This window comes from Scomber japonicus, chromosome 19 (genome assembly GCF_027409825.1).
Source record: "Scomber japonicus isolate fScoJap1 chromosome 19, fScoJap1.pri, whole genome shotgun sequence".
NCBI classification, from domain to species: Eukaryota; Metazoa; Chordata; class Actinopteri; order Scombriformes; family Scombridae; genus Scomber; species Scomber japonicus.
The window spans coordinates 25,488,910-25,503,788 of NC_070596.1; the positions used below are offsets into that span (position 1 = coordinate 25,488,910).

Consider the following 14,879-nt stretch of genomic DNA (forward strand, 5'->3'; position numbering starts at 1 on the left):
GAGATAAACCTGTTTCTATTTATAGAGCATGAGATTCAGGACAAGTTACACAAAGAAAAGAAAATGTAGAAGGAGAAGGAAGACTGAGTGAGTGAGTGAGGTTTATTGGGGAATGAAGAAGAGAAAGCAGCAGCAGTGTTTCCCACATTAAACTATTATAGGAGGAAAAGAGGAAGGAAGGAAGGTAGGAAGGAAAGATGGAAGGAAGGTAGCAAGTACTTCTTTCCTCCCTTCCTCTTTTCCTTTTTCCCCTCCGTCCTTCCTTCCTTCCTTCTTTCTTTTCCTCCTTCCTCCTTCCCTTCCTTCCTTCTCTCCTAAATTACTTCCTCTTTTCATCCTTACTCCTTTCCTTCCTGACTTCCCATCTTCCTTCCCTCCTAACTCCTTTCCTTGCTGACTTCCTTCCTTCTCTCTTTACTTCCTTACTCTTTTCCTCCTTCCTTCTGTCCTTCCTTCCTTCCACCCTCCCTCCTAACTCCTTTCCTTCCCTCCTTCCCTCTCTCTTTACTTCCTTCCCCTTCCTTCTTTCCTTCGTCCTTCCATCCTTCCTTCTTTTTATTATTCCGGTCTTTTCTTTTCCCCCTAAAAGTGATATGTGAGCACTACTTATCCAGTTCTCCTCGTAACTAGCGGATATATATTTGCAGGTCTTACAGTAATTGAAGCTCTCGTGTGTGTGTGTGTGTGTGTGTGTGTGTGTGTGTGTGTGTGTGTGTACTCGAGCATGTGTCACAAATATAATCATTTCTTTGGTTGTATTTATTATTTCAGTTTTTTTGTCTCTGGTCTTGAAAAGTTATCAAGCTCTGGACTCTAAATATCTGACACTTAAAAAGGAGGAGAAGGAAAGAAAGGAAGGAAGTATGATGATGATGATGATGATGATGATAATAAGAGGAACAGAAAGATGAAGAGGGAGAAGCCAAGGAATTTCTTAAATGTGAAATGCACGTCCTTTTTTTTTTTTTTTTTAGTTTTAAATCTTCAGTTTCAGAGTAACATCAGTCTCAAGCACTGCTCTTCTCTTTTTTAATGTTCTGTTTTCTTTTCTTTCTTTTGTTTTTTTTTTTTTAATAACAAAGAAAATGAATTCAGCTCAGGGTTTAAACTCATACAAAGACCCTCAAAACTAAACAAAGATATTTTTTTTTTCTTCTTATGGAGTATCTGAAAATGCATGACCATAACTCAAAATACTCCTACACCTCCTCTTTTCCTCTTTTCCTCTCCTCCTCTCCTCCCTTATTATTCCTCTACTTTTCCGGAGCCGAATTTGTAATTTAAAAGGAAAAAAAAAAAAGAAGGAAGATGGCTTCTGTTAAATGGCGTACCTCTACTCTACTTTCTTTTTTACCTTCCTCAGTCTCCTGTCTTATTATTATTATTATTATTATTATCATTATCATTATTATTATAGATCTGCACTGGAATAGGGACAGACCCACCCCCCACCCCCCACCCCTCCAAAATAAAAGAAGTCTGGATACATAGTCTGTCCTCATAATAAAAACCCAAACCTGTGGATTAGTTGTGATAAAGGATAAAGTGTGTATTTCTCTCTCCTGTTCTTTGATTGCATTTAAAAGATAAAAAACTGAAATATGAAACACGTGAAATAAGAAGGAATGAAGTCTTTGTATCAAACCCATGTGCTTTTTCTTTTCTTTTTTTTTTTTTTTGGGTACACACTTTTATAACCTGAGATACTTTCAACAACGCAGCACATCTAAAAAAAAGAACTGTTGGATGATATTTATTAAGAGTATTTAATAAAGTCTCCTCTTTTTAAATTGGGAATATTTCACCATATATACACACAAGCCAACAACTTTTTATTTTATTTTGTTTTTTTTTTAATTTTTTTTATTGGGAGATGTTTCTGTACAAAATGTGCTGCTGCTGACGTGTCATGGCAGATATTACGGGGCTCTTACTGAAGTTATGAAACACTTGAAGGACTTTTTATTATTATTATTATTTTTATTTTATTGTATTTTATTTTATTTTTTTTGGTTCCTTTTAATCATTGCACGAGTTGCACTACTGACAAAGAGTTGTACAAAATAAAAAGAAACAAGAATTGAAACATGACCTGTACATGAATGAGTGCAATGCTCAATAAAAGCTTGGTATACTTCTACCTCCGACTCCGGCCGATGGGTTATTCATCATCCTCCTGTTGTCCTCAGGTCAAGGAAGGACAGAAGGAAGGAGGAAAAGAGAGAAGGAAGGGAGGAAGGAAGTAAAGAGAAGGAAGGAGGGAGGGAAAGGAGTTAGGAGGAAGGGAAGGAAGGAAGGAAAGGAGTAAGGATGAAAACAGGAAGGAATTTAGGAGAGAACGAAGGAAGGAAAGAAAGGAGTAAGGATGGAAGGAAGGAGGAAAATAGGAAGGAAATAAAGAGAGAAGGAAGGAGGGAAGGAAAGGAGTTAGGAAGAAGGAAGGAAGGAAAGGAGTAAGGATGAAAAGAGGAAGGAAGTAAAGAGAGACGGAAGGAAGGAAGTATGGAAGGAGGAGGGAGCAAAGAAAGGGGAGGAGGGGAATAAGTAAGGAATAATTAAAGAAAGAGGGAGGAAGGAGGAAAAGAGGAAGGAAGTAAAGGAGGGAAGGAAAGGAGTTAGGAGGGAGGAAGGAAAGGAGTAAGGAAGGAAGGAAAGAGGGAAGGAAGGCGAGATGGAATTATTTCTTCCTCCCATCTTTCTTTGCTTCCTTCCTTCCTCCCTCCTTTCCTTCCTTTCATCCTTCCTTCTTTCCTCTGTCCTTCTTTCCTCCCTTCCTCGTTTCCTTTCTCCCTCCCTCCTACCTTCCTTCCTTCTTTCCTTCGTCCTTCCATCCTTCCTCCTTTCCTTCCTTCTTCCTCCCTTCCATCTTTCCTCCCTTCTTCTTTTCCTTTTTCCCTCCCTCCTACCTTCCTTTCTTCTTTCCTTCCTTCCTTCCTTCCTTCCTCCCTCCTTTCCTTATTTCTTCCTCCCTTCCATCTTTCCTTCCTTCCTTCCTTCATTTTTTAAACTGCCTTTATATTAGTATTTGAACCTATTTTAATACAAACCTAACAAAGCAAACATAAACTCCTTAAACCTGAAAATTCAAGCATCATTTTACTTTCTAACTGCAGTTTCTTGCTTTTTAAACGTTGTGTAAAATGATAAAGAAAAGGTTTAAACACTGTAATTCCTCTAAAAGTGCAGCTGTAACTTTTTGTAAAACACAATGTTGGATGAATTTCTTATAAATGTGTAAAGTCGTGTTAAACGGAGTGAAAGCATGCATGTTGTTAACCCTCCTGAAGCACTTTGTACTCTGTTGTGAAAGGCGCTATATAAATAAATTATCTTTATGATTATTATGTTTAATTACACTGAAGTAAAAGTATAAAAGTATTTCCAGCTAAATGTCCTTATAGTTATAGTACTGAAGTAAAAGCACTAATCTACGTAAAAGTATATAAGTATAACCAGCTAAGTGTACTTTTAGTACTAATTAAAGGTACTAATTTGACAGAGTTCTTATTTAAAGGTATATACTAGTATTACCAGCTAATAAGTACTAATTTAGGTAAACATATTAAGTACATATAACCAGCTAAATGTACTTAAACTACTAATTAAAGGTACTAAATTGACAGAAAACTGGCTACAAGTATATGTATGGATGTATTAGCAGCTAAATGTACTTTTAGTACTGAAGTAAAAGCACTAATAAGTTAACGTATAGAAGTATAACCAGCTAAATGTACTTTTAGTACTAATTAAAGGTACTAATCTTATAGCAAATCAGACACAGTCCTTATTTAAACGTATATACTAGTATTACCTCCTATGTACTTATAGTACTAAAGCAAAAGCACTAAATTAGGCATATAACCAGCTAAATGTACTTTAACTATTAATTAAAGGCACTAATTTGACATAAAACTGGCTAAAACTATAAATATGAATGTATTAGCAGCTAAATGTACTTATAGTACTGAAGTAAAAACACTAATCTATATAAAAGTATATAAGTATAACCAGCTAAATGTAGTTAAACTACTAATTAAATGTACTAATCTTACAGTAAATCATACATTTAAATGTATATACTAGTATAACCAGCTAAATGTACTTATAGGCCTAGTACTAAAGCAAAAGTACTAATATAAGTTAAAGTACTGTATATAAGTATAACCAGCTAAATGTACTTTTAGTACTAATTAAATGCACTAAATCAGACACAGCCCTTATTTAAACGTATAGTAGTATTACCAGCTAATAAGTACATATAGTACTAAAGCAAAAGTACTAATTTAGGTAAACATATAAAGTACATATTACCAGCTAAATGTACTTAAACTACTAATTAAATGCACTAATTTGACATAAAACTGGCTATAAGTATATATATTGATGTATTAACAGCTAAATGTCCTTATAGTACTGAAGTAAAAGCATTAATCTATATAAAAGTATATAAGTATAACCAGCTAAATGTACTTAAACTACTAATTAAATGTACTAATTTGATATCAAATCAAACAGAGTCCTTATTTAAACATATATACTAGTATTACCTCCTTATAATACTGAAGTAAAAGCACTAATCTATATAAAGGTATATAAGTATAACCAGCTAAATGTACTTAAACTACTAATTAAATGCACTAATTTGACATAAAACTGGCTATAAGTATATATATTGATGTATTAACAGCTAAATGTCCTTATAATACTGAAGTAAAAGCACTAATCTATATAAAGGTATATAAGTATAACCAGCTAAATGTACTTAAACTAATTAAATGCACTAATTTGACATAAAATCAGACATAAAGTAAAAGTATATAAAGTATAACCAGCTAAATGTTGTCATTTTGTAAATAATAAAGCATAACCCTTATTTTATAAGTATAAAAGTATTACCAGCTAAATTTACATAAAGTGAGTAAAATAGTACTTTTTATTAAAAGTAGGATTTTTATTTATTTCCATTTCTTTTATTTGCATCTCCTTTTTTCATTTCATCAAATTTGACGCTTTTTGATAAAACATTGCTTTTTATGTCTTATTCTTATTTATTATTTTTTAAATTAACTCTTTCATAACTATAAGTAATTATCTTTATTTTTATTTCTTTTATAATAATGTTTCTTTTTTTGCTTTTTGAACTTGCTTTATTCTCATTGTTAAACACCCACTAAAAAAAAAAAAAAAACCTTGTGGTGGCATTATATACTTTCCTTACTTTTTTTTTTTTTTAAGAGCACTTCTTCATCTAACATGGGTCACCAAATGCGGCGTAACACCCACAATGGGATAGTTGCAGTGTTAAGAAAAAAGCACACACACACACACAGTGGGTGTCAATATAAAGTGACGGCCATATTTGCCGGTGCCGCTGTTGTAAACAAAAAGTGAGAGACAGACGCTTCACTGAATTTTCGGGTCATTTTTATTTCTTTAATTTACAATGTCTCTGGGAATGTCTTACAAACCCAATGTCCATCAGCACATTCCGGGAACTTCTGGGAACCAAGGTGAGCACAAAACAGCGGAGATAATCTAACTATCTGTGCGTAAAACCGAGCGTAAAAATCGGGGTCTCGGAGAATACCTGGAGAAAGACCGTGCGTGTAGTTTTTGTCCAGTTATATATATAGGGTCAGATCCTGGGAGCTAGGCTAATTCATATCCGCCATTATTACTAATGTAAAAAAAAAAAAAAAAAGGGGAAGAAAGAGCGCCATCCACCGTATCAGCCGCCGGAGAGAGGCGGCTGTGATGCCCGGAGAGAAGGCGACGTTCCCGGCGTGGTGTCGGTCCGTCGGCCGGGGGTCTTGATACCCGCCGGATGGTTGTTGCTACATTGTGACAAAAATGTATCACTTCTTCTTGTCTTCTTGAGCCAGCCTTGTTCCGTTTCCTCCATGATGCTCCTCGGTCGGAGCTGCTGATTGATCTGCCTCTGAGGGCTCTTTGTGCCTCGACGAGGACACCTGGTGGTGGAGGAGGGGAACTGCAGCAGGGCAGAGAGAGAGGGGGGGGGGGGGGGGGGGGTTATACTATTATATATGTTCACTGATTAGTTTAAAAAATATATTCATTGATTAGTTTAAAACATATACTGGTATTTAAGAAGCAGAGGTGGAAGAAATGCTTATTTTTTAAAGTTTTATATGAAAATAACGTAATCCAACTTAATATATTCTGGTTTCTTTAGTTTTTTATGACGGTAAACTGAATATTTTTAGGTTGTTAAGGTTAATTTGGAAATTTAATAGGTTACATAATTAGCAGTTACTCTATTTAAAATGTAAAGTTAATGTTTTATAATGTTTTTAACCAGTAAATTCTCTGGTTTCTGCCTCTTAAATGACTAAAATCTAATCCAACTTAATATATTCTGCTTTTATTTAGTCTTTTATGACAGTAAACTGAATATTTTTGGGTTGTGAAGGTTACTAAGGAAATGTAATAGGTTACAGATTACTAGTTACTCTATTTAAAATGCAATAAGTTTCAAAGTAATGTAATTTATAACATGTTATTACTTACAGCTGCAGCGGTTTATATTCACTAATCAGTTAAAAAATACTGTCATACAAGAGCAGAGGTGGAAGAAATGCTTATTAGTAAAAGTTTTATTTGTTTTTAGCCAGTTAATTCTCTGGTTTCTGACTCTCAAATGACTAAAATCTAATCCAAATGAATATATTCTGGTTTCATGGTATTTAACCCTCCTGTTGTCCTCAGATTAAGGAAGGACAGAAGGAAGGAGGAAAAGAGGAAGGAAGTAAGGAGAGAAGGAAGGAAAGGAGTTAGGAGGGAGGAAGGGAGGAAGGAAGGAAGGAAGGAAGGAAGGAAGGAGTAAGGATGAAAAGAGGAAGGAATTTAGGAGAGGAGGAAGGAAGGAAGAAAAGAAAGGAGTAAGGAGGGAAGGAAGGAAGGAAAGGAGGAAGAAAGGAAGCATGGAAGGATGGAAGGAGGAGGGAGCAAAGAAAGTGGGGTGGAGGGGAAGAAGGAAGGAAAAATTAAAGAAAGAGAGAGGAAGGAATATTTAGGAAGGGTTGTGAAGGTTATTTTGGAAATGTAATCACTATTTAAAATGTAATAAGGTTCAATGACTTCATCAAACTAATGTAACTTATTACATTTGATGACTTTTCTCATTTTCTAACCAATGATTTCAGCTGTTTTAGTGTTTATATTATATTCACTACGCAGTTAAAACGTTCTGTCATACAAGAGCAGAGGTGGAAGAAATACTTATATTTTAATTCTTTTTAATAATGTATGTTTAATAGTTTTTATCCATCTAATTCTCTGGTTTGTACCTCCTTAAATGAATATAATATAATCCAAATGAATACTTTCTGGTTTCTTAAAGTCTTTAATGACGGTAAACTGAATATCATTTGGTTGTTAATTGTTGTTTCAGGTTTGGATATTCTCGGAGGGTTTCATTTCAACAACTTTTTTATCTATAAATAAGTAGAGCCTGACCAACACATCAGTCAGTCATATTAACTTATATCAGATGTATTTCCAGATGTATGGAAGGAAGGAAGGAGGGAAGGAAGGAAGGAAAGAAGGAAGGATGGTAGGAGGGAGGGAGGAATGAAGGACAGAGGAAAGAAGGAAGAAAGGAAGGAGGAAGGATGGAAGGAAGAAGAAGGGAGGGAGGGAGGAAGGAAGGAAGGAAGGAAGGAATGAGGGAGGAAGGAGGGAAGGAAGGAGGGAAGGAAGGAGGGAAGAAAGGAAGAAGGAAGGAATGAGGGAGGAAGGATGGATGAAGGAAGGATGGTAGGAGGGAGGGAGGAATGAGGGACAGAGGAAAGAAGGAAGAAAGGAAGGAGGAAGGAAGGATGGAAGGAAGGAAGGAAGAAGGAAGGAATGAGGAATTCATAAACACTAATACACTAATGGTATTAGTGTGTATTGTCTGGTGTGTGCTGATGAAAAAAGTGAACTCATCCTTTAATCACTCCAGATATATTTAAGTAGGTTAAAGGTCAAATGAAACTAATAGTGATTTTCAGGCCTAGTAAACATCCTTTTATAGCAGGGGTGTCAAACATGCGGCCCGTGGGCCAGAACCGGCCCGCCGAGGGGTGCGACCCGGCCCACTTGCCATCCAGTGCTCTTTTCATTCCTTCCATCTGTCCTTCCTTCCTTTCTTCCTTCTGTCCTTCCTTCCATCTGTCCTTCCTTCCTTTCTTCCTTCTGTCCTTCCTTCCATCTGTCCTTCCTTCCTTTCTTCCTTCTGTCCTTCCTTCCATCTGTCCTTCCTTCCTTTCTTCCTTCCTATTTTCCTTTCTTCGTTCGTTCCTTCCTTCCTTCCTTCCATTCTTCCTTCCTTCCTTTCTTCCTTCCTACCTTCCTTTTTTCCTTTCTTTGTTCCTTCCTTCCTTCCTTCTGTCCTTCCTTCCTTTCTTCTTTCTGTCCTTCCATCCATCTGTCCTTCCTTCCTTTCTACCTTCTTTTTTTCCTTTCTTCGTTCCTTCCTTCTGTCCTTCCTTTCTTCTTTCTGTCCTTCCTTCCTTTCTACCTTCTTTTTTTCCTTTCTTCGTTCCTTCGTTCTGTCCTTCCTTTCTTCTTTCTGTCCTTCCTTCCTTTCTACCTTCTTTTTTTCCTTTCTTCCTTCCTTCCTTCCTTCTGTCCTTCCTTCCTTCTGTCCTTCCTTCCTTTCTCCCTTCCTTCCTTCTGTCTGTCTGTCCTTCACTATCTCTCTTTCCTACCTTTCTTCCCTCCTTCCTTTTGCCTGTCTTTCCTTCCTTCCCTTCTTATTTCCTTTCTTCCTTCTTTCCCTTCCATTTTTTTAATGATCCGGCCCACATGAGATCAAACTGGTCTCTATGTGGCCCTTGAATGAAAATGAGTTTGACTCCTCTGTTTTAAAGTTTTAATATATTATAAATATTTTTGTTTGAAGCTTAAAGTCTTTATTTCTTGTGATGTGTTGACAGTTGGGAACCTTCAGTCTGCCTCAGCGGCTAACTTGGCCACGTTGCAGTCCTACAGGCCGCTCCTGAGCGACTATGGACCTCCATCTCTGGGATTCTCACAGGTAACACACACACACACACACACACACACAGACACACACACACACACACACACACACACACACACACGCACACACACACACACACACACACACACACAATACAAAGAAAAAAGGACCAATTTCTATCCTGTAATGTTCTCTGGCTTCGAGTGTCTTCTGTTGAACCTGGCTCATCTTCCTTTGTTTGCTCCTCCTCTTCCTCCTCCTCTTCCTCCTCTGTTTGCTCTTCCTCCTCTTCCTCCTCATCTTCCTCCTCCTCCTCCTCTTCCTCTTCCTCTGTTTGCTCTACCTCTTCTTCTGTTTGCTCTTCCTCCTCTTCTTCTTCCTCCTCCTCTTCCTCCTCTGTTTGCTCTTCCTCCTCCTCTGTTTGCTCTTCCTCTTCTTCCTCCTCCTCCTCCTCCTGTTTGCTTGTCCTCCTCCTCTTCCTCCTCCTCTGTTTGCTCTTCCTCCTCCTCTTCCTCCTCCTCGGTTTGCTCTTCCTCCTCCTCTGTTTGCTCTTCCTCCTCCTCTTCCTCCTCCTCTGTTTGCTCTTCCTCCTCCTCCTCTTCCTCTTCCTCTTCCTCTTCCTCTTCCTCCAGGGATCCACTGGAAGCCAAGTGCCTCAGAACAAATACGCAGAGCTGCTGGCCATCATCGAGGAGCTGGGGAAGGAGATCAGGCCCACATACGCTGGAAGCAAGAGCGCGATGGAGAGACTGAAAAGAGGTAATGAAATGATAAAGATCCAGACTCTAGAGCAGGGGGGTCAAACATGAGGCCCGCGGGCCACAGAGGGGTCCAATCCGGCCCACTTTCCTTCCTGTTCTTCTTTTCCTTCTTTCCATCTGTCCTTCCTTTCTCTCTTTCTTCCTTCCTTTCCTTCTTTCCATCTTTCCTTCCTTCCCTCTTTTCTTCCCTCCTTCCTTCCTTCTTTCCTTCCTGTCTTCTTTTCCTTCCTTCCATCCTTCTTTCCTTCCCTCCTTGCTTCTGTCAATCCTTTCTTCTTTCTTTCCCTCTTTCCTTACCTCCATCCTTCCTTCTGTCCTTCCTCCCTTTCTTCCTTCTTTCCTTCCCTCCTTGCTTCTGTCAATCCTTTCTTCCTTCTTTCCCTCTTTCCTTACCTCCATCCTTCCTTCTGTCCTTCCTCCCTTTCTTCCTTCTTTTCTTCCCTCCTTCCTTTCATCTATCCATCCTTGTCTTGTTTTCCTTCCTTCCCTCATGTCTTCCTTCACTCATGTCTTCTTTTCCTTTCTATCTTCCTTCTTTCCCTCTTTCCTTACCTCCATCCTTCCTTTTGTCTTTCCTCCCTTTCTTCCTTCTTTTCTTCCCTCCTTCCTTCCTTCCTTCCTTCCCTCATGTCTTCTTTTCCTTCCTTCCTTCCATCCTTCCTTCCTGCCTTCCTTCCTTCCTCCCTCCTTTCCTCGCTGTCTTCTTTTCCTTCCTTACATCCTCTCATCCCTCCTTTCTTCTTCCATCTCTTTAATGCTCTGGCCCACATGAGGTCATATTTGGTTATACAGTATTCGACCCCTTAATGAGTTTGACCCTCCTGCTCTAAAGCAACATTCAGGCGTTAAATGTAATTCAGAGTGTGTTAATCTAAAGTGTGTTAATCTAAAGTATGTTAATCTAAAATGTGTTTGCTTCTCTTTCTTCTCAGGGATTATTCACGCCAGAGGGTTGGTGCGTGAATGCTTGGCTGAGACTGAGAGAAACGCGAGGTCCTAGCTACCGAACACACACACACACACACACACACACACACATTCCTCCCTTTGCAAGAAGAAGAACTAACAGTGTGCGTCTTACGAGAAAAGAGAAAAAAACAAGAAAAAAAAACAACAACCTGCATGGCATTTCCTTTTGAGAAGGAGGAAGTAAATGAAGAAAAAAAGGATGATCATGATGATCATGATGATGATAAGAGAAAGCAAAGAAGAAAAAAAAAAAAAAGAAAAAGGAAAAAAAAAAAATCACAATTCATGACTCCTGTGGGTGTTTCTGGAGGATCATTTAAAATCATGTGTGGATTATTGGAGTTTAAATGAGAGGATATCATGTGTTTTTAATGCCCCACTTTTAGGGATCTCAGTTTTGACTACATATTTAAAAAAAATGTTGATTTATGCATGCGAACAGGCCCGTGGGTTAAGTGTAGACACTGCATGGCTTGTACAGTAGGGGGAGGGGGAGGGGGGGGTGGATAGAGGGGTTGGATTAGTGAGGGGATGGAGGGAGGGAGGGAGGGGTAGATGGGTAGATGGATGAAGAATTGTGTTTTGATAGTATTTGGTCTGTTTTTCAGACTCCTAATAACACACATGACTGAGTGAGTGAGGGACAGAGATGTGCCAAAACGCTTTGGTTCATTCGTGTTGAAGGGTCGGTCGGTTTTGGTATTAAAAAAAAAAAAAAGAAAAGAAAAAAAAAGGAAAATGCTGTTACTTGCATCTTTGTATGTATTTATTACTCAGTGTAATAAATTGTATTTTCAATATAGTTGTCATGGTGATTCATTGTGTTTCAGATACTCACATGCTGCTTTAACCTTTACCTTTTAATATTTGTACATTTACTTAAACACTGCTTAAGTACACCTTTTTCAGGTGCTTGTACTTTTACTATAAATAATGTAAAAATATGTAAATAAATCAAAACCCAGAGACAGACCAAACAAGGCTCACACACACACACACACACACACATTTTATTGTTGTATACATTTGGTATACTATTTTTTGAGCTTCTGTAGCAATGAATTTCCCCCACTGTGGGATCAATAAATGTATCCTTATCCTTATCCTTATTATATTGAGGGTCAGACAACAATATAAAGAAAATTTAGATAGCGCTCCCTGAGCCATAAGAACATTTAAGACAATTAAAAAAAACTTAAAACATAAATACAACATTAACAATCTATAAGAGCAACAAATATGTACAATGTCATGCTTATAAAATATATACACACAATGAAAAGTGAACATATTGTGTTATTTTTATGAATTTAACGTGATAAATAAGTCCCCGCCCCCAAACAGATGTGTACACGCCCCTTTCTCGGGGAGCAGCCAATAGGAACGCGGAGTTAAGACTACCAGCCAATCAGTAGCTCTGTATTCTTTGATTGCGTTCTGACAGCCAATCAGAGCTCTCTGCATTTTCGATTGCGACCTGACAGCCAATCGCAGGGCGGTTTACGTCCGTTACAGCCGCCGCAGTGCAGTGCAGCAGCCAATCAGCAGCCAGCTAGCCAACCGCTACTCACACAGAAATATGGATGAGACGATGTTACAAGTCAACGGGTAAGGTTAAAACTCTCATTTACTGTGTCTATCCGCGACTCTTTCCCTACTGGTAAAATAGTGCGTGTTTCCTTGGTTACGTGTGTTGTGGTGTCACCCGTCTGCGTTGCGTTTATAAATCCTGTAATGAATCAAACTTAGCCTAACTCAGCTAATAGCCCTGCTAACCTGCTGTCAGTGGTTAGCTCGGTAACTTAGCCTTAATGCTAACTCTCTCTCTCTCTCTCTGTGTGTGTGTCTGTGTCTGTGTGTGTCTGTGTGTGTGTGAGAGTGTGAGAGTGAGAGAGAGAGAGAGAGAGAGAGAGAGAGAGAGATAAGGTTGGTGGTGATGATGGAGAGAAAGAAAGAAAGAAAGAGAGAGAGACTGAGAGAGAGGGAGAGAGAGAGACTGAGAGAGAGAGGTGTCAAAGTTAATTAGTGCGAATAAATCAAAAACACATTGCACGTAGACACACACACAAACAGGACATCACAGACAGACACACACACAGAGAGAGACAGACACACACATACACACAGACAGAGAACAGACATACACACAGAGACACATACATTTTACACAAATACACATTTTGAGGTACTTGTACTTTTACTGTAGTATTTCCATGTGTTGCTACTTTCTGCATTTCAGAGGTAAGTATTGTACTTTCTACTCTGCTACATGTATTTAACAGCTTTAGATTTGACACAATGGATAATATAACAAGCTTTTATAATACAACACATTGTTGAAGATGAAACAACAAAAAGCAGTGTGTAGTCAGGAACTGAAAACACATTTGTGTATCAGAACTTAGTTTTTTCTTCTTTCCTCTCCCATTAATAATCTCAGCACCCCTCACATTTGTCTGCTGACCCTTTGGAGGGGCCCCATCCCTAGGTTGGGAACCACTGGACTAAACTAGCTAACTGTATATAAAGTAGTATAAACTAGCTAACTGTATATAAAGTAGTGTAAACTAGCTAACTGAATATAAAGTAGTATAAACTAGCTAACTGTATATAAAGTAGTGTAAACTAGCTAACTGAATATAAAGTAGTATAAACTAGCTAACTGTATATAAAGTAGTGAAAATATCAGTCAGAGGGACCAAACCACTACTTTTACTGCAATACTTTAACTACATCACTCATAATACTGCAGTACTTTTCCTTCTGTAGGATTTTTAATGTAGGACTTTCACTTTGTTATTTTTACTGAAATAAAGGCTCTGAATACTTCTTCCACCACTGGCGAGTTGTCAAACTTAATTTACAGAGCTAGTCTAGACATGCTCGCTCTCTCTCTCACACACAGTGAACTCAGGACATGACAGACAGACAAGTGGAAGTGGGCGTAAATGCGTAACTCCTAAATGTTGATATCAGATGATAAATATAACAGGAAAAGACTTGATTGTCTCAGAGGGGAAATTTGTCCTCAGACACAAAATGCTGCTGCTGTACGTTCCCAAATAATTCAACATTACTTTACATCATAAAAACATTCGCAACTAATAATAAAAGATGACAGAATAAAGAGATGAGATGCAGCTATCATAGGAGAAAGTAGAGGGTATCGCACTTGAATAAAATATATAGAATAAATAAAAGCAGGAAGTATTTTATTATTTATCTTTTTTAATTTACTTTTACTGTCATCACCATTTCAACAGTGCTTCTGTTAAGTGTCATCATGTTGGTGTTTTTCTTTCACTGGCATTTAATCTGCTTTACATGAGCTTAATTTACATTTTATCTCCTGTATATGTGCTTGTTTCTGTTATTTGCATTTAAATTATTTACATATGAACTTATTTCCTTTTAAATCTGCACTTTCATCTGTTATATATAAAGGCTCAGTGCTGCATGATGTACTGTTTGTGCTCTAATGTTCCTGTTTCTTCTATTTCACATGTGGATTTCTGATTTTTCTTTTCTTTTAATATATATAGTTTTAACTCTGTATAGCACATTTCAGCAAGGAAATTCAAAGTGCTTTAAATAAAACTTTAAAATGCATCAAGACAGAATATAAAAGCAACACACGGTGAAATAAAAAAGACATTTAAATACAATTAAACGTGTTAAATTGGAAATAAAATGAAGCTAAAATTGAGTAAAGACCGATTAAAAACAGGAGAATAAAAAGTTACAGAGCAGTGTGGGACAGTAAAAGCTTTTTAAAATGAGGCACCGACTCAGTTGACTTAGTTAATTTAAATAAATAAATAATAAGTAATATAATAAGTAAGTAATAAGTAATAAATAAATGAGTAAGGCTTCAGATAAAACAGGAGAATAAGTTGAGTCATTTAAAATCTGGAAAGCACTTTGATCTCATGCATGAAAAGTACTTTATAAATAACATTATTACCATTATTATTATTATTATTATTATTATTATTATTATTAGTAATAGTAGTAGTAGTAGTAGTAGTAGTAGTAGGTGGTTTATTAATGTTTTTTCCATTGTAACAGTTCAGTATCACTTCCAGCTGTTTCCACATCAGTCTAGAGACAACAGTAAATATAACTCTCTCTCTCTCTCTCTCTCTCTCTCTCTCTCTCTCTCT

The 14,879-nt window shown here is 37.4% G+C and overlaps 2 protein-coding genes across 3 annotated transcripts in view; both read left to right on the forward strand.

The window, feature by feature from the left end:
• The first annotated feature begins 5,357 nt into the window (after window positions 1-5,357).
• On the forward strand, window positions 5,358-10,954 carry LOC128380753 (cyclin-dependent kinase 2-associated protein 1). Its single transcript, XM_053340645.1, has 4 exons — window positions 5,358-5,510; window positions 8,940-9,040; window positions 9,619-9,745; window positions 10,680-10,954. Exons 1-4 carry the CDS (start codon window positions 5,444-5,446, stop codon window positions 10,745-10,747), a joined length of 363 nt encoding a protein of 120 aa, XP_053196620.1. The 5' UTR covers window positions 5,358-5,443; the 3' UTR covers window positions 10,748-10,954.
• Window positions 10,955-12,282: 1,328 nt separating this feature from the next.
• LOC128380730 (M-phase phosphoprotein 9) overlaps window positions 12,283-14,879 on the forward strand; it is a 34,568-nt gene continuing 31,971 nt past the window's right edge. For both annotated transcript variants that reach the window (XM_053340608.1, XM_053340610.1), the window contains exon 1: window positions 12,283-12,324. The gene's annotated coding sequence lies outside the window, so the exon portion shown is untranslated. The remainder of the gene's footprint in view (window positions 12,325-14,879) is intronic.